The sequence below is a fragment of the Oncorhynchus masou genome, chromosome 24, assembly GCF_036934945.1.
Source record: "Oncorhynchus masou masou isolate Uvic2021 chromosome 24, UVic_Omas_1.1, whole genome shotgun sequence".
Classification (NCBI taxonomy): Eukaryota; Metazoa; Chordata; class Actinopteri; order Salmoniformes; family Salmonidae; genus Oncorhynchus; species Oncorhynchus masou.
The window spans coordinates 70821397-70841866 of NC_088235.1; the positions used below are offsets into that span (position 1 = coordinate 70821397).

Here is a 20470-nt window from a genome sequence, read left to right on the forward strand (position 1 = left end):
TCCAGATGGGTGGGGCAAAGGTACAGGACGGCAGGCAGGCTCGGGGTCAGGGTACGCAGACGTCAGTAATCCAGATGGGTGGGGCAAAGGTACAGGACGGCAGGCAGGCTCGGGGTCAGGGTACGCAGAGGTCAGTAATCCAGATGGGTGGGGCAAAGGTACAGGACGGCAGGCAGGCTCGGGGTCAGGGTATGCAGACGTCAGTAATCCAGATGGGTGGGGCAAAGGTACAGGACGGCAGGCAGGCTCGGGGTCAGGGTACGCAGAGGTCAGTAATCCAGATGGGTGGGGCAAAGGTACAGGACGGCAGGCAGGCTCGGGGTCAGGGTACGCAGAGGTCAGTAATCCAGATGGGTGGGGCAAAGCTACAGGACGGCAGGCAGGCTCGGGGTCAGAGTACACAGAGGTCAGTAATCCAGATGGGTAGGGCAAAGGTACAGGACGGCAGGCAGGCTCGGGATCAGGGTACGCAGACGTCAGTAATCCAGATGGGTGGGGCAAAGGTACAGGACGGCAGGCAGGCTCGGGGTCAGGGTACGCAGACGTCAGTAATCCAGATGGGTGGGGCAAAGGTACAGGACGGCAGGCAGGCTCGGGGTCAGGGTACGCAGAGGTCAGTGATCCAGATGGGTGGGGCAAAGGTACAGGACGGCAGGCAGGCTCGGGGTCAGGGTACGCAGACGTCAGTAATCCAGATGGGTGGGGCAAAGGTACAGGACGGCAGGCAGGCTCGGGGTCAGGGTACGCAGAGGTCAGTGATCCAGATGGGTGGGGCAAAGGTACAGGACGGCAGGCAGGCTCGGGGTCAGGGTACGCAGACGTCAGTAATCCAGATGGGTGGGGCAAAGGTACAGGACGGCAGGCAGGCTCGGGGTCAGGGTACGCAGAGGTCAGTGATCCAGATGGGTGGGGCAAAGGTACAGGACGGCAGGCAGGCTCGGGGTCAGGGTACGCAGACGTCAGTAATCCAGATGGGTGGGGCAAAGGTACAGGACGGCAGGCAGGCTCGGGGTCAGGGTACGCAGAGGTCAGTAATCCAGATGGGTGGGGCAAAGGTACAGGACGGCAGGCAGGCTCGGGGTCAGGGTATGCAGACGTCAGTAATCCAGATGGGTGGGGCAAAGGTACAGGACGGCAGGCAGGCTCGGGGTCAGGGTACGCAGAGGTCAGTAATCCAGATGGGTGGGGCAAAGGTACAGGACGGCAGGCAGGCTCGGGGTCAGGGTACGCAGACGTCAGTAATCCAGATGGGTGGGGCAAAGGTACAGGACGGCAGGCAGGCTCGGGGTCAGGGTACGCAGACGTCAGTAATCCAGATGGGTGGGGCAAAGGTACAGGACGGCAGGCAGGCTCAGGTTCAGGGCAGGCAGAAAAGGTCAAAACCGGGAAAACTAGAAAACAGGAACAATAGACAATCGCAAACACAGGTGAAACAGATCAGGGTGTGACTCTCTAATCTTGTGTTTTTAACGGATCCCCATTAGTTCCTGCCAATGAAGCAGCTTCTCTTCCTGGGGTCCCTCAAAAATAATGGCAGTTATATGCAATTCAAAATATTACTTTGATATTACAAAATATTGACATTATATTTCATAACCCTTTTCAAAACACATTCAGTGTGTGCCCTCAGGCCACTACTCTCACTACTCTAGTCATCCTTCCAAACTGAGCTGCAGGACAGGAATCAAACGGATCAGAGATGTTACCATGAGATTTAAAAAAAAGTTATAGATTTCAATGGCAGTGGTGGGAAAGAAACCTGAGGCTAGATCATCAACACTGTAGTGACTCCACAATAATAATAAGAATATAAATATACACAATCAACATATTCTAAAACATGCTCCTTGTATGCAACAAGGTACTAAAGTAATGCTGCAACAAACAGAAAAACAGCAAAGAAATATCCTTTTTGGCCTAAATACAAAGCCTTATGTTTGGTGAAAACACAGCACATCACTTAGTAACTGCTTTCCTAGTTTCAAACATGGTGGTGGCTGCATCATGGTATGGGTATGCTTGACATCGGCAAATACTGGGGAGTTTTTCAGGATAAAAAGAAATAGGATGGAGCTAAGCACAGGCAAAATCCTAGAGAAAAACCTGCTTCAGTCTGCTTTACACCAGACACTGGCAGAGGAATTCACCTTTCAGTAGGACAATCACCTACAACACAACCGATTGCAAGACTTGAACATAGCTGTCGAGGAATGATGCCCTACATTTTGACAGCGCTTGAAGAATTATGAAAAGACCAATGGGCTAATATTGCACAATCCAGGTTGTGTAAAGCTCTTAGAGACGTACTCAAGAAGACTCACAGCTGTAATCACTGCCAAAGATGTTTATAACACGTATTGACTCAGGGAGATGAATACTTACGCAACGACTTTATTTTACATGTAATTTCTATTCATTTTCCATTCAAAGACAAAATCCACTTTGACATTCGAGTATTTCGTGTAGATGGTTGACAAAGTCAATTTAGAATGAAAATCATTTCAATCCAGCTTTGAAACACAGTAGAATGGGAGGTAATCCAAAAGGGGTATGATTAATTGGGTTGACGGTAATGGAACCTTTTTTAGTATAGCCAAACATCTTCGACAAGGTCAGCCCATGGACTACCATGTGATTTCTGCTTGTGAAGCAAGCTACAGTACTCCACCACTAACAAAGGGCAAAAGGATCATTAGACACATGCGATAGGAGACACAGCCAGTAAACACAAAAGCAGCACTATGCGCTGAGCAAAATTAAGAATTTAGCCTACAGTAGCAAGCACTTTTGTTATGGTTACAGGTCGTTTCTTTGTGTTAGCAACCAAAACCTGGTAGTGCTAATAGCGATCGCCTGACAAATTTGTTGTCGCGCTTCACATTTGTGTATACGGAAAACAAACACTTATGTTAACCTGAGAATCTGAGGTCACCACACCTGACTCCAAACCCCAAAAACCTGAGGTTCTTGTTAAGCGTCAATGGTCTGTCTATAATGCTTCTTCCCATTGGTCTTTGTGTTGTTCTGGTCTAAGTGGGTGGAGAAGTGAAACCTGTTGGCTGAAACCAGCCAGTATCAAGACTGTAGCCAGAAGGCTTAATGCTGGAGATCTAAATGGGTCTGACAGTTATGGGCCTATGTCTGCTTGCACCCTATTCACTTAATAGTACACTACTTTTTACCAGGGCCATAGGGCATGTCAAAAGTAGCGCACTGTATAGGGAACAGGGTGTCACTTGGGACGCAACCTAGGTTAACTTGTCTCTGGCCGAAAGCCGATGCTGTTATCTGACAGGCCTGCCATGTTGACTGGGCAATAATGGGGCTGGGTGGGGTGGGACAGAGAGGAGAGAGAGGGGCAGATAGGGTTAGCATGGTCATGGGGGAGAGACTTCTGTCAGGGGCCGGCAAGGTGAAACCTGGTGCGGAATGTGGTAGGGATGAGGTTGTGTGTGTGTGTGTGTGTGTGTGTGTGCGTGTGTGTGCGTGTGTGTGTGTGTGTGTGTGTGTGTGTGTGTGTGTGTGTGTGTGTGTGTGTGTGTGTGTGTGTGTGTGTGTGTGTGTGTGTGTGTGTGTGTGTGTGTGTGTGTGTGAGGGAATGGTTCAAGTCTGAAACGGGATCCAGCAGTCTGGCCTCTCAGGACCAGATTGTGATGTCTTGGAAACCACCCTCAGGCTTCTGGGTAATGGGAGACAAACTGACCGTAAACATAACAACAGGAGGAATCATGGTTGGTTAACTCGGCTCACTTTCTAACCTGTAATTCGAGGGTGCCATGAAAGTATGACTTTTGACCTTCTTAATAGAACCACAACAAAATGGATGTGGGCCCTCTACTGGCTCTACTGGTGTAGGATTCTGTTGCGTTGTTGAAATTATATTTACTCTGCGTGTTCACACTTCAGTAACATTTGAATACAAATGTTCTCTCCCCCCCTCTCTCTCTGTCCTCCCTTCTTGAATATCCTTACTTATCTTTACACTTTCATTTCAACCTGCTGTATACACTTATTTAACATATTCCACTAATGGGAGCAACACACACAAACACTATCCGAGCGGAATCCACTTGGCATCACCGCGCGCTGAATACCCATCAACGTGGAGGAGCTGGAGACTTGAAAGGGGGGGGGGGCGCAAACAAACGGGATAAACACATTCCTGTGAAGAAGCCGGGTATAGAGAGGTGGGAGGGGGGGGTGTTCGAGGAGCATTGTTGCCATTATGCAGGAGGGTTCCGAGTCTCTTCCCAGCGCCTCAGATCTTGCAGGCAGCAACCACTTGACCTTTCCAACAACTAAAGGAATATGACAGGCGTGAAGCCGCCAAGAAAAAAAGGGAGAAAGCGAGAGCAAGAAACAAAAGCCACACAAAGTGCAGCCCGCCACCATAACAGTTAGTTTGCAATCAACGTCAGTCATCTCTCCCGTGGGGACAGTTTGATTTCCACTTTTCAAATTAGGTGTTTATTTCGGGCCTGATAATTGGGAGGCTAAACTGAGACAAGAAGGAAAAAAGTTGAAAAGGGAACAAAACTGAGGGAAAACAAAGGAGGGGGGGGGGGGAATCAAGGAAAGAATTGAATAATGTACTGGTGATGAAGAGGGAGTAGGGCTTGGGGGAGGTGGAGGGGGGGGGGGGGCTGAGGTGAGGGGGTGGAAGGGGGGTGAGTTTCTTTAATGTTTCTGGCAGCGGACCAGCTGAGGTCTCAAGGTTATCCTGGCTTTGCAAACTCCCACGGGAAAGGTGGAACGAGAGGGGGGTGTGCAGGCCTGGACGGAGGGGTTCGAGGGAGGGAGGGAGGGAGGGAGGCGGGGGGGGCTTCACATTTCTCCAGGAGGGAGGTTAATGCTCTGGGGGAGTAATCCTGAGGCCCATGCCTGATAAGGATGGTCTTGGTCCAGGTAAAAGAGGACGGGTACTAGAGAGAGAGAGAGAGAGAGAGACAGGACCCCCGTCCAGGGCCTCCCACCAGCCTTCATTTAGAGGTCTGGTCTCTGGCCTATGATAGACAGGGATGGAAAGGGAACAATGGGGTTAGGTTAGGAAAGTGCCCGGTAGAAAACTGTGTGTTGATGGGCCCTTGCTTGGCCTCAGAACTGAGTTTGATTTCAATAGGCATGCATTAGGACAACTTATTCATAACAGCGTATAACAGCTTAATAGCAGGAAGGTATTCAAACACATTCAAAGTAGTGATCAGAGAGAGATTATCTTGCACGATTTCATTGATCGATCTCATTACAAAAAACAGGTCCTTCTTGCACTTTCCCCCACCCCCCACCATCATATAGCGCTGATATGAGGCAATCACTGGGGCTGAATGGAGCTCAATGAGAGATCCTCATCGATACTGCAGTGTGTTTGTTTACTAAAACAGGCCCTATTGGCGATAACGATTGGCACAGAATTATGCCTGTCAGTTGAAAGAGGGGCCAGTCTGGCTCACCTCTATCTACCGTCAGCAAAGGGGGCTCCTTGAAGAGGAAATTGAGAGTGTTTATGCACCTGTGGTCCAATGCGGTCCAGCTAGCTCGCACTCCGCTCACCATAAACAAGCAACACCTCTGCTGCGATACTCTAGTAAATAGTTTCTCACATTGGGTGTCTTTAGGTGAAGCTGGAGATGATTGAATGGATTTACGGCAGACGAGAGGGGTAAAGCATCGTCAAAGGATGAAAGAGAAACTTGCTACCTACAGAGTACCCACAGCACCCTGTTACCTACATAGCACCCTGTTACCTACATACTCCGTCTTGATGTTTATGTGGAGAAAACGTAGTTATCCTACATGGCGCTTGGAAAGCTTGAGCCATCGGACCAAGTTGATCGCCTAAAGAAGAATGGATATCTTGATACCATTGGACCAATACCCTTATAGTAACACCTACCGTATACCTTGATAGCAATGGATGGACTGTATATCTAATCCGACATCCATTTCACAGTTTGATGGTGATGATACCCCAGATATCTTGTATCAGGAGAGATAACAGTCATCTTGATTACTTCACATTTGCATTTGGCTTCCTTACTAGTGGTACTCTAGTATTCCCAATCCTCCCTCTAGGCCCTATAAGCAGGCAGGCAGGCGAGCAGAGCGGAGCAAACCCACAGACCGGCCCAACTCACCAGAGCCTCTCTCCAAACAACCATATCACACACACACACACTGTTTTACTCACCCTGAACCCTGACCCTAGTCGCTGCAGCCTCCCCCTCACATGCAAATACAGGCCCTACTCCGAGAGGCATCAGAGAGAGAGGGAAGGAAGGATGGAGAGAAGGAAGGATAGACCCCTGAAGGCAAAAAGGCGCTCCCCAGCCTCAGAAGCGAGAGAGTGCAGCAGCCAGGAGAGGCTCCAGTCCACACAGCCCAGCATGCGCATGGGGCTTTTAACGAAAACGCTTCTCTCTCTTAGCCAGCCAAACACACCGTGCTAGCGCCCATGTCTGCTGGGCTGACAGTAACCTGCACTGATCTTTGTGTCTGTCTGTCTGTCTGTCTGTCTGTCTGTCTGTCTGTGTGTGTGAGTGAGTGAGCGAGCAAGCGAATCGCTGCTTACCATTTTCCTTGCTCCCAGGCTCCTTCAGGGCCTCAGCTCTTTCCTCTGCTGGGGTGTGTGTGTGTGTGTGTGTTCCTTAGCGCTATTGTGAGAGGGGAGGTGGGTGATGTCTGTATCTGGAGAGGCTCCAAACCCCCTTCTCTTCTCATCCCTCTGTCCTCTCCTCCCTGAATGTTCTCTGTGCTTGAAGGATCTCTCAGTTCTCCCCTCCTTTCAGTCCCTGCTTTGATCCCCCTCTCTCTCTCGCTCTCAGCCTCGTCTTCCTCGCTCACAGCAGCCAAGCACAGGTCCTACTCCACTCCCACTGATAACAAACAAACACGCACACAGACTCACACACCCACACACACACACACACACACACACACACACACACACACACACACACACACAGCACTTTTCTCAAAGTTCTCGGAGCATTTTACATTATGAGACTGTATGGGAGTAACTTTCCCATCCCCCCCCCCCCTTCCCTCCTTCCTATCACCAGGGCTTGTTAGCAGACGCCACCGCTGCTCACCAATGGCTTAGGCATTAAAGCATGAGCTGTCTGCGATATCGGGACAGATTATTTGTGAGCGCAATATCTCCCACTTTCACGCGCACTTTAGCCCCACAATCAACCCCTCTGATTGCATTATTGCCTTGTGGAGGTCCATGGTCGAGAGGGAGGGAGCGAGGGAGGGAGGGAGTATTGTATGAGAAAAAAGGAAGCGAGAGAAAATGGGAGGGAGAACGGGAAATATAAAGGGGAGAAAAACGGGGGCGACAGAGGTGTGGAGAGACAGGGAGGAGAGGCTGGAGGGGAGATGGAAAGAGAAGAGGGGGAGACAGAGCGAGAGGGAGACAGAGGTGTGGAGAGACAGGGAGGAGAGGCTGGAGGGGAGATGGAAAGAGAAGAGGGGGAGACAGAGCGAGAGGGAGACAGCGGTGTGGAGAGACAGGGAGGAGAGGCTGGAGGGGAGATGGAAAGAGAAGAGGGGGAGAAAGAGCGAGAGGAGTTAGAGATATTGAATTCAAGGAGGGATTGGAGAGACAGAAGGGAAGGGGGAGAGTGGGGGGAAAGGTATGATGGAGGGAGAAGCTGGTGGCCACAACAGATACGGACTGTTACTTTTGATTTTGACCCGCCCCCCCTTTGTTCAGGGACACACCATTCAATTTCTGTCTATCACATGTCTGTTTATGTCTCAGTTGTTGAATCCTGTTATGTTCATACAAATACTTACACGTGTTAAGTTTGCTGAAAACAAACGCAGTTGACAGTGATAGGACTTCTCTTTTTTTGCTGAGTTTATATATACCATTGATAGCCAAAGACATCCTGTCAATGACTGTGTGTGAACAAAGCAAATAGCATCCATTTAAGGGCTGTGACTCAAACGGTTTTCCCAGAGCTATTTAGTGATAGTGAAGTTGACACATCGCAGCAGGTAACACTCGTGGGACTGGAGGCGGCCAGGTGTAGCCGATGAACTCCGAGAGCCCTGAACTCCCGCGAAAAAGGGAGGGACCGTGAGACCCTGGGCTACCTGAGCTCAATTCAGCATTCAAGACCTCTCGCAACTTGAGCGTGAGAATGTAATTCAGGCAGAGAGTGTTTCAGAACCAACACTTTACTGTGTTCTTAACATCAATACAGTTGTTTTGGAACTCTGTCAGTGCCATTGTACAGGGCGAAATGAATCAGGTGTACGTCCAAGACAAATGGAGAGATGTTACTGTTGTTGACAGTAGCTATAGCCTATGTAGACATGAAGAACTTATGGATATTATAGATAATCATTCTACTGTACTATTGGAGCTAGTAACATAAGCGTTTGGCTGCACCTGCCATAACGCCTGCAAGTCTGTGTATGCCAGTGGTGTAGTGGTGCCAACAGAACTGTGTACGCTCAAAATGTTTCAAAGAATGTCCAAACGCCCCGCCCGGCGAAACAGTGACATACTCTGAATGACCTAAAATTATACATTTTTTTCTCAGTCAGGCCAACCCAAGATGTACTGGGCAAGTACACTAATAGTAGGCCTACCATTGAAATAGATAAATGTAAAATATGCACAAGTTTGCGATTTTTCCCAAATTCTTCAGATTTTAATTCTCAAAGTCACACACTTTTTAACAGGAATACAAAGAATGTGTACATTCTAAGTCCATAACGATGCATAAACCACAGAGAAATTTAGATTTGTTTGTTTGTTGAGTATTTACCCATTAGCAGTGTTTCTGTACCACATGAGTTGGTGTTTCCTAAAGAAATGGCTACTGGATTGATGCAAATAATCATAATATCATTCTGACAGGTAGGCTACTTTGTAGCTAGTGTGGTTGCGACCCATCATTCATACAAGCTTTGAGATTCTTCAAAGTAGCCACCCTTTGCCTTGATGACAGCGTCGCTCACTTTCAGCATTCTCTCAACCGGCTTCACCTGGAATGCTTTTCCAACAATCTTGGAGGAGTTCCCACATATACTGAGCACTTGTTGGCTGCTTTTCCTTCACTTGAACTCATCCCAAACCATCTCAATTGGTTTGAGGTTGGATGATTGTGGAGGCCAGGTCATCTGATGCAGCACTCCATTACGCTCTTTCTTACAGAGCCTGGAGGTGTGTTTTGGGTCATTGTCCTGTTGAAAAACAAATGATAGTCCCACTAAGCATAAACCAGATGGGATGGTGTATCACTGCAGAATGCTGTGGTAGACATGCTGGTTAAGTGTGCTTTGAATTCTAAATAAATCACAGACAGTATCATCAGTAAAACACCCCCACACCATCACACCTCCACCTCCATGCTTCATGGTGGGAACCACACATGCGGAAATAATCTGTTCACCTACTCTGTGTCTCACAAAGACATGACGGTTGGATCCAAAAATCTCAAATTTGGACTCATCAGACCAAAGGACAGATTTCCACCGGTCTATTGTCCATTGCTCATGTTTCTTGGCCCAAGCAAGTCTCTTCTTCTTAGGAATATAAGGAGCATAGGGGTTGGTAATGTTCTCTAGTTGCGCCGTAATTGGCTCAGTGTTCTGTCACTCAAGGGGACACTACTTCAATGCAAAATCTACAGTGAGAGCACGAAAACTCAAGCCCCATGGGTTCTGACATAGAGTTACATTAGAAGTGCCCATCCAAGAAGACTCAAGGTCATTGGCCACAGATATAATTATGTCAAATCACATTATATCTGCCGTAGCTTTGACTGGACTGATTATGTCAACATCATACTCTCAAAATCTTAGCTAGCAAGCTAGACAAGCAGACATCTCCATGAATCACGTCAAAAATCTACCTGCAAATCCTTTTCAATCCTTGTCATATGAAGAGAAATTATAGATAAAATGTATCGGTGCTCATTGGCCATTGGACAAAAACATTGCATAACAAGTCTAAAAATGCAAATTCAACAATGAGTGGTTTGGAAGGAATCAGTGGCTAACTGCAAGCGTTGTAAAGCAATCACTAGCCTGCTATTCAGTGGAGTGGCTGAAGGGTCCAAGTCTGGGTTCAAGGGTCTCTTTTCCAAACATTCAACACCATGGGCCAGAAAAGTTTGAACACTTTGGCCATGTGTCAGTCCAGCATGACTTCTGCCACATTCAAAACGACGGTAAACTCGGATCTGGGAAATCTCAGACTTCAGTGAGTTCAAGGCGACTGGGAAAATACGTTTTGAACGGTCATCCAACTTGGAAATCCAAGTCGGGAACTCATGCCTCTTTCTAGAGTTCCCAGTTGTCTTGAAAGCACCATAAATCCAGAGAATGCCAGACTTTGATGACAAAGTTTGATGACAAAATGTTCCCTCAAGGACTGCTGTGTCACATTCCTGTTCAAGTGAGCACAGCACAACAAGTTGAGTCCAAAAATGTATTGTATAAATGCATAAATGATGTCATATGCCAGGGAGATATGTGTACGGTAGCTAAGAAAGTAATACAAAGTGTATGTTGTGTAGTAAGCTGTTAGAAGGCCATTTGCCTCACCCTAATAAGTTGGTCTATTTTCCCCTCTTAATTTTGCCTACTGTTCTGACTGGGTGGTGCACATGCAGCCTATAGCCTGTTTTAGAGAAATGTAATCATTGAATATTGTAAGAGCTTCCGTTGTCTGCTTATATACCCCCTTTATTTATCCTGCGGTTCTGACTTGTTGGACAGGGAGAATACTGTAAGAATGGCCCATGTTCTGAATTCTGTAGCTATTTCAAAAGTGCTGAACAAATAGTTATATTGCAACGACCCTGGGTTTATAAGCGCGGAAATCGACTCGACCGCACGAGCATGCTTTTGCAGTGTTCAGTTGTGTTTTTTGAATAAATCAATATGGACACTTACCACGCTGCGTTTTGGTCCGATCCTTTACTCCTCCTCAGACGAAGAGGAGGAACGCTGTTACACATATCAGCTATGTTTTTACAAAAGGCAGTAAATGGGGCTGCCAGACAAGGTTCCACTGATAGCCAGGTGTAGCGGTGGTAAGTGGTAAGGTGCTGTAGGCCCTAACAGTTTGTGGGCACCGTTTGTCACCATTATAGTGCAGTTGATGTATTGTTTAGTGTTGTGTTGTGCTTTGCTGGCATATATACAATTTTATTTTATTTATTTTTGCCCTACCAAGATTCACATGCTAAAATCGCCACTGCTTAGATCTATCAATCGCATCGCTATATATTTTTTTTATATTCCTTAATTGTTTGAAACCTAAACGTTTTACTTCATATTATGAGGCATGTCTTACCTTACTTGAACGTAGCCTACAGCCAAAATCCCACCATAGAAACGTGGAGTCAATTATTTTTTATAAAGACTTAGTCATATGCTTTCTCCTGTTCTTTTTTGTAATATTTATTATTATTTTTTACTTCCTTTCATTGTATCAACAAAAGGCATTATCCTAGTCATATTAGCAAACCATGATAGTTGTTGCATATTTAAATCCCGACTCTTTCTACATTTATAACGGATATTTACATCTCTGTCCACGAAACCTCTGGTACATGCATTTAAGAACGGCGTTGCACTTTTGCAAAATTGCATTTTGGAACATTCGCGCGAATGCCTACCAATGCGCTTAAAATGTGAAGAAATCATCGTTTTCAACATTTAAACTGAACATTCTGATCTGTTCCATCAGCCTTTTTAATTGAAACGGCGTAAACCTCCACTACGCTACTTCGGTATGTATCAGTGGGGGTTGAGAAGTGAATATAAGCAATGCCCACGCAAAATGAGTGGGTGTGTGGGTGTGTGTCGTATACCTGCGTATACCCCCTACTACACCACTTGTGTATGCAACTAATACTCTATGTTTTGACATGTTTTTATTTTTAATCACTGATTTTACACCATAATATTTAGACCCTTACCAAAAAGGAATGCTTGCGCAATTACGCACAAAACCGAATTGGACACACTGTTGCCATATATTCCATTTTCGAAAGTATCGAATGTAAATGCGTATAATTTTCTTTAGGTGCTTGTGAAAGTTTACAGCTGGAGTGCTCCGAGGCAACGCTCTCTGCTGAGTCTATCGAATTCTTGATCTTGCGGGCAGCCGCGAGCAACATCCCGCAGCAGCGCCTTCCCCAGTCGCTTGCGCGCCTTCCCCAGTCGCTTGCGCGCCACGTGTCGCGGGGTTCTGCAGCAGCTGGAGATCACGCCCGCACATCATACAACCAGGGGAGCCCGCTGAGGAGCGCGCACGCCCCGGGCTGACGGAGAGAGCAGAGCATACACAGCCCCTGCCTTTCTGTCGTTAACGGCTGTATGCTATTACTATTGCATGCGGCACAGAACATAATTATTGTGTAAAAGTTGAAAATATTGACTTTATGATTTTTAAACAGTAATATAATAAAACATTATGGACTTTTAAAATTATTTATTATTTACAAAACGTCCTGCGGGATTTAGTCGGCGTCGCGCACACTTTTCTTGACTTCCCATGACTGGATTTAAGTGCCGGCTATATTCACTTCAAATAGCCTAACTATGTTTATATAATCGTCAGCCTGTATTTTTTTTAATTTTAATTACTAGTTTTTCAAGTGTAATAACTTGGGAATTACTAAATGTATGTGTTAAAACTCTGTGTGGGGGAAATTATCCTAACAATTAAATTTACAGCTCGAGCTTGCGTCTGTCTCTCCGATAAGGACAAGGAAATGTAATTATGACCTGAAATTCAATGCGTAGCCTAACTTCTGCCCGACCAAAGGCGATGCAGGCAATGCATCGCTCTAATCGTGTGCTCTCACTCAGAAATATCTCTGCTCTGGCTCGCATTCCGATAAGCCCGATCGAGCTCTCAGTAGGCGTGGTTTTCCCAGGCTTTTAAAACAGCAGCTGCTATTTACCTTCCCTGTAATGTAAACCACCACCGCCACCCCTAGCCCGGCAGCCAAACCTCAACCACTGCGCTCATAAAACATCCTGGCACGTGCTCCACATTCACAATAGCGCTCGCATGCCGACAGATGTCAAAACGCCAAATTTGTACAGCGGTGGGGCGCATTAAAGAAATACTGCTCCAATCTTGACAGGTTAAAGTTGAGATGGTTCTTGATCTCACGCAGTGCAAAACTTGATCGAGGTTGTAGTTCTCAGCCTCACTGCAACACAGGGCAATCTAAGAGGAGACAGCCAGGTTATTTCCCCAAGATCACATCTAATGATATAAACTGTAACAATACTAGGTTATTACATAATAGCCTAACAAGTAGGCCCGCACTGTAGTTAAGAACTATACATTTGGTTTCTTGAACCATTGCATAAATTACTTAAACTATGCTATTTCCTTAAACACTATTGTTGGAATAGGCTATCTTCTGTGAATGTACCACATTTACCGGCTTGTAGTCCACAAATATGTGGAAGTATAATACAAGCAGCCTATGTGGAAAAGTGTTTTGTTTGTATAGTTCTATTGGGTGCTATAGCCACTATTATCGTGTGTAGAGTGTTCCCCTCCTGTGCGTATCGCCTGAAAGTTGGGGATCAGCATGCCAAGTCAAGTCAGCCCTACACTCTGTGCTGGTAGTCAGGGGCTCAAGTGTTAATATGTAAACGGAATGATTGAAGGCAGTCCCGGTTGTGCCCTAAACCCGGCCGCGCGCCATTGGCCACCCGCTCAAACGCCAAACAACCAATGGAAGAGCGCTGAACACGAGCCATCCTCCCCTCCGGCCGCGTGTCCCTCACGCTGATTGGTAGAAAGTTACTGTGGGAAAGAAAGTTTGGGAAGTTTCACACGAGCCGTTCGCGTGCAGTCCCAGATATAAATAAGACCAACACGAAGTGCCTTTACATTCTACTCAGACGCAGCGTCCGTTGGCAGACAGTGGTCTTTCGACTCCGTGACATAATTCAGCCCTCTCTTGGGGACAGTTGTCTCTCGCGCATAGGTGCACCACCACACAGAAAGGATTTTGTTCCTCCGGAATTTGGAATTTTATAAGAGGGTACTGCGAAGAAGTGCCGACTGCTTGTCAATAACCACCAACAGTGGACTGTAATACCGAGTTGCCGTGCATGTGTGGAAGGGATATTTCAGACGGACAGAAGATGCCTTCCGATATGATGGAAAAAAACTCATCCTCTCCGGTTGCTGCTACCCCTGCCAGCATGAACACGACACCTGATAAACCCAAGACGGCTTCCGAGCACAGGAAGGTTAGTACTCGGTCAAAGCATTTTTACAAATGCCGATATTCTCTCTCGGTCTCTCCAAATTTACACACGAGCTGGTATAGCGAAACATGATCCATTCATCCACCTTGAGCAAGTTCCATCATTCTAACAATTTATTTTATTTGTTTTCTCTAGTCATCCAAACCTATCATGGAGAAAAGGAGAAGAGCCAGAATCAACGAAAGCTTGGGACAGTTGAAAACACTTATCCTGGACGCGCTCAAAAAAGATGTAAGTGTTCTGTTTATTACGCTCATAACAAATGCATTATTACCATCTCTACTATATTAACTTTATTGAAAACCTTAACGCCTAATACAATTTCCATCGGTCAATCTTCAAGCCTAACAATATGACTCTTCACATTACAGAGCTCTAGACACTCAAAACTTGAAAAGGCAGACATCCTGGAGATGACGGTGAAACATCTCCGGAACCTCCAGAGAGCGCAAATGACTGGTAAGTGACTGTAGCTGCTCGCTGAATACCCGGGGTGATTTCTTCCAGACTTCCTTCTGCAGATTAGATAATGATAAGAAGGCGGTAGTCGGGTTACAGACTTGGCCCACATCCTCACCCCCTTATTGTCTCTGAATATAGCTATTGAATAGACTACTATATCTCAATAACATCCCATTTAAATTAGCCATCGGTGAGCCTTGGAATATACATTTTTAGTTTGAGCAATGTTCATGTTCGCAATTCAAATTTGTATCATTTGTCTCGATACTCTCAGTGGTTTATAATTGTCTCTCTTTCTCCCAAAGCTGCGTTGAACACTGATCCCACCGTGCTGGGGAAATACAGAGCTGGGTTCAGCGAGTGCACGAATGAAGTCACCCGGTTCCTATCCACCTGCGAGGGGGTTAACACCGAGGTCAGGACGCGGCTTCTCGGTCACTTGGCCAGTTGCATGACGCAGATCAACGCTATGAACTACCCCACACAGCACCAGATTTCAGCCGGGCCTCCTCACCCCTCCTTCGGCCAGTCCATGGTACAGATGCCCAACTCATCTCCGCAAGGCAACGTGATGCCCCTGCCTTGTAAAGGTGGCTCTCCCCAGAGCATGTCACCAGAAGCCACTAAAGTATACGGCGGTTTCCAGCTCGTACCTGCCACAGACGGACAATTCGCCTTCCTCATCCCCAACGCAGCTTTTGCACCCAACGGTCCGGTTATCCCGGTGTATGCGAACCAGGTCAACACGCCTGTTCCAGCGGCAGTGTCCCCCGGTGCACCGACAGGCAACTCGGACTCAGTGTGGCGACCCTGGTAGATAAAAATAAATAAAGACATATTGAAAATACTTTTCTAATGACACTCAGTTCGATCATTGTTCAATGTTACAAAACATTTGTTTTGATTTTGTTTTTGTACTTTCAATGCGTTAAGATGAAAAGATGCACTATATTTGTATAGCTTATGAGGGAGTGAAGTTCATATTGGAATGAGATTTGTATGGTTGAAGTCTTTTCACTGCATTTTATATTCGAGGTGTCTTTTGTACTGTGTGATGCCAAAGATATGTTGAATGCCCTTGACGTAATTCTTCGTTTTGGAAGACAAATAAATTTGTAAAGATATTGAAAAACATCTGCTATGATTTTGTCAACAGAAACCTGACCACCAAATAATGGCCCACATAATTCTTAACTTTTGTTTAGAGCTGTGTAGCGAAGATACATTTGAGAATAATGTGTTATACATTCTATAAGAGAAAATGGCTATCATATTCTACCAATATTTTTTGCGCAAAAGTCATATTTGATATTGAGTTATGCATAATCGTTTGTTCTGCTGCGCGCAAAATCCATGCACATTCAACCAATTGTAAACTAAACACAGCCACTTGTTGCTCCAGGAATGGATCACAATTTAGTCTTATGTTGCGTAAAAGTAGATCATTTTTCGCACCAACACTTGCATACAAGTATCATAGACTATGAAGTGGGGCATTTCATTTTATACACAAAGATTTTGCGTAAAATGCCATCGCACAAAGACCGTTGCTTCTGGCTTCTTTCAACAAGAAACGTGCCTGATTTGAACCAGAGTTGCCCAGTTGTATCGGAATCCAGGTGTTGCTCGGTGAGGTGAGGAGAGGAGGGGGAGAGCGGGAAACAACACTGAACATGTGTGAAATAATGAGGCCCTTTAGGCCTGAAGGGGATACCAGTTTGATAAAAATTATATTCCTAAAAATTACTTTCGATAATTATTCTCAAAGATCACATATATTCAAGATAATATTTAAGTTTTTGTCCTTGAATAATTGTATTTGTAGGCTAACTTTGAATTAGTTATATCAACATCTCTCCCGCTGTTCATGTCATAAGTGGCCAATGAACCTTGAATAAAAATGTATTGTTATTTTAATTGGTGTAACACCAACAAATGTTATTTTATCCACATAATCAGATGAGACTATTGTTGACAATATGTCAAGTATATGTGAGTCGAATTTTTGAATAGGAAAGCCTGTTTTGAAGAGGGACGGCTCATTTTACCTTTTGCAGCGGAGATAGCGAGTGTTCAAGGATTTTAGAAGTCATGTGCGCCATCTAGCAACACAGGAAGGAAGCGCAATCTGATTGCGGTAGTATTGATCAATGGTTACTACCAGATATCAGCCACGTTAGCCCCTGTCATATAAGTAAGTGTATGGTCCTCACGTCTCGTGTAAAATGTTGACCTTGGTTGAAATGCAAGCTAGACTATAATTATAATAGGGCTATATTATTATATTCACATGACAACGTATAATTTATGGTACACCAGCGTAGATGCATGGCAGAGACCTGATGAAAAAGATACCGGAACCGTTCTATGGTAAGTGCCTTACTCAATGACGACACAGAATATAAAAACGACTGCACGGTAGATTACATTTCTTCATCTGGGATTTGATGTCACTCGGCTGTACATGAAATGGACAGTAACCTCTCATGTGATCCCTACACATTCTTACGTTTCCCCCAAATATGCAGATCGAAATATAGTCTACATTTGAAGTACTTCAGGTGGTGTTTTAAAAAGAACCTTCAGCAGAGGCATTGTAACCAGTGACCTGTCCAGGGAGTGCGCTAGTACATCAAGTTGCCTCACGCTACAAAATAAGAAGAAAGGCTATGGGCCGTTCTGACTCGGCTTACTTTACAGGCAATGTATTGGAATGCACTCTATGTGTTGCTTTTACTTTGTCAGTGGCTCATACACTATATGACCAAAAGTATGTGGACACCTGCTGGTCGAACATCTCATTCCAAAATCAGGGGACATTAATATGGAGTTTCCCCCCCCCTTTGCTGCTATAACAGCCTCCACTCTTCTGGGAAGGCTTTCCACTAGATGTTGGAACATTTCTGCGGGGACTTGCTTCCATTCAGCCACGAGAGCATTAGTGAGATCGGGCACTGATGTTGGGCAAGTAGGCCCTGGATCGCAGTCTGCATCGCAATTCATCCCAAAGGTGTTCGACAGAGTTGAGGTCAGGGCCCTGTGCGGTGTGTAAGTCAAGTTCTTCCACACCGATCCTGACCAACCATTTCTGTATGGACCTCGCTTTGTGCTCGGGGGCATTGTCATGCTGAAACAGGAAAGGGCCTTCCCCACACTGTTGCCACAAAGTTGGAAGCACAGAATCGTCTAGAATGTCATTGTATGCTGTATCGTAAAGATTTCTATTTACTGGAACTAAGGGGTTTAGCCCGAACCATGGAAAACATGCATTGGGGCAGGTAATGTTCTCCTGGCATCCGCCAAACCCAGATTCATCCATCAGACTGCCAGATGGTGAAGCATCATTCATCACTCCAGAGAATGCATTTCCACTGTTCCAGAGTCCAATGGCGGTGAGTTTTACACCACTCTAGTCGATGCTTGCATTACACATGGTGATCTTAAGCTTGTGTGCGGCTGCTCAGCCATGGAAACCCATTTCATGATCCCGACGAACAGTGCTTGTGCTGACATTGCTTCCAGAGGCAGTTTGGAACTCGGCAGTGGGTGTTGCAACCGAGGACAAACTCGCTACGCGATTTTTACTCGCTACGCGCTGCAGCACTCGGCGGTCCCATTCTGTGAGCTTGTGTCGCCTACCACTTCACAGCTAAGCCGTTGTTGCTCCTAGACGTTTCCACTTCACAATAACAGCACTTACAGTTGACCGGGGCAGCTCTAGCAGGGCAGAAGTTTGAACGAACTGAATTGTTGGAAAGGTGGCATTCTATGACGGTGCCACGTTGAAAGTCACTGAGATCTCCGGTACCGGTCATTCTACTGCCAGTGTTTGTCTATGGAGCTTGCATGGCCGTGTGCTCGATTGTGTACACCTGTCAGCAACGGGTATGGCTGAAATAGCCAAATTCACTCATTTGAAGGGGTGTCCAAATACTTTTGTGTATATAGTGTGTCTCTGGGCAGAGAGTGCAGTGAGCAACCCCTGTACTGCCTCCTTTGTGTAATGCCTTTGTTCTGAGGAACACCTTGATGCTAAGAAGTGACAGAGGGAAGACATGCTAAACACTGCTGCCACAGCGGCCATGCGGGGAGCGTTCTGCCCAGGTGTGTGCCGCCTCCAGCTATTCAAGTGTGGTCATTTCAAGGGGGGCACCGCAGGTGTTTGCAATTACCAATCTGCTAAGAGGCAGAAAGTGTGGCTAAGTGCCATCATTTTACATTTCCATCACACCTTTAACAGGGCCGGGGCTGCGCTATTAAAGCCATGTGTTTGTTGGACGTTGGAGACAGGACAGGCTACCACTCTGGGTAACACAGTCAGTCCCTGTGAGCCAGAGGTCCCCCCCCCCCCCACACACACACCTACCCACCCACCATTACACACAACGTTCCCACAACGTCCCATGTCCACAGCCCATTTCCTGTCCTAGCCCAGGGCCACAGCTGGATGCGGGCTGTCTGGGAGGCACGTGGTGCAACCCGGACGACACCCAGCTGCCTCCCCCTCACCTCCCTTCCTCCCCTCTACCTCCCCCAATCATCATCATCAGCCCCCCCCCCCCCCACCCCCTCCCACTCCAGATAACAGCTTTACGAGTCGCTCCGATTACCAAGCGCAATGGCTACGCTGCCGAACTGACCGCACACATGTCACAACACGACCGGGGGGGTTAGCTGCCATGCGTGTCCATTAACATTTCCCACACTCCGCGCGCATGCAAAATAAAAAAACCTCTGCTTCCTCCTTGGCTCCTAAGTGCTACCATATGGTGCGATCTCTCTCTCTCTCTCTCTCTCTCTCTCTCTCTCTCTCTCTCTCTCTCTCTCTCTCTCTGTTTCTCTCAGCCCGTCACTTGGGCTGTCTTTGATTGCAGCCCAGACAAGCACGAGCTTTATGATTTAAGCCTAGGGCTTGCTGTACCAAGCCCTGGACTCATTTTGAAGCCAACCCCCCCCCCCCCCCCCTCCATCTCCCCTCCTCACCCCTCCCCTCACGCCCCTCCTGCAGTTGCAAGGGAAGGCTGTTTTCTGGCAGGAAATGAATAGCTCCCAGATGAGCGCAGGAACCTGAGAGGTCGTGAGAACGAGGCGAACCCCCCTCTGCAGCCGGCCTGTTGCCAGCCGCCGGGGGAATGTGGGAGAGCGTCTCTCTGACACACGCGTCAACCCTCCCTCCCCGCTCTCCCTCCCTGCTGCCTCTCTCCCTGTCTCACTGGCTGCCTGGCCTGGAAACTGGCCTGACTGACAAGGCAGCAGCCCCGGAGTAGGGCAGAGTGGACAAGGGGAAGGAGGGAGGCAGGGTGAGGATAGGGTGGAGGGGGTTGGCAGGAAGTGCTGGATCTCTGCTGCACCCAGTCCTAGTGTTCGCACACACGCACACACACACACACACACACACACACACACACACACACACACACACACACACACACACACACACACACACACACACACACACACACACACACACACACACACACACACACACACACACCAGGCACAAGTGCACATGCCCCTTTGCCCTTCGTGTCTCCAATGTGGCATTTTGTGGTACAATGCCTCTCAGAATATTTTTTTTTGGTATACATTTTTTGTAATTGTTGTTCGGAACCCACGTTGGTTGTGCCTGTTGATCTGCCCTGTACGAAGCTCGCACGTGCAAGTTTGCATGCGCCCGCTTCCCAAACACGCATGACTTGAGAGATGCGGTCACCGGTCAAGTGTGTCTAGCTAGCTAGCC

General features: G+C 46.9%; 1 protein-coding gene across 1 annotated transcript; it reads left to right on the forward strand.

The window, feature by feature from the left end:
* The first annotated feature begins 13866 nt into the window (after positions 1 to 13866).
* On the forward strand, positions 13867 to 15854 carry LOC135512548 (transcription factor HES-1-like). Its single transcript, XM_064934693.1, has 4 exons — positions 13867 to 14250; positions 14404 to 14499; positions 14640 to 14727; positions 15036 to 15854. The coding sequence occupies exons 1-4, from the start codon at positions 14110 to 14112 to the stop codon at positions 15545 to 15547; spliced, it is 837 nt and encodes a 278-aa protein (XP_064790765.1). The 5' UTR covers positions 13867 to 14109; the 3' UTR covers positions 15548 to 15854.
* Positions 15855 to 20470: the final 4616 nt, after the last annotated feature.

Bases quoted from the DNA above. Each gene is read 5' to 3' on its own strand.
- LOC135512548 (XM_064934693.1), top strand. From the start codon at position 14,110: ATGTGTGGAAGGGATATTTCAGACGGACAGAAGATGCCTTCCGATATG. The intron at 14,251-14,403 runs GTTAGTACTCGG...TGTTTTCTCTAG, and splicing joins CGGCTTCCGAGCACAGGAAG to TCATCCAAACCTATCATGGA. The intron at 14,728-15,035 runs GTAAGTGACTGT...TTTCTCCCAAAG, and splicing joins CCAGAGAGCGCAAATGACTG to CTGCGTTGAACACTGATCCC.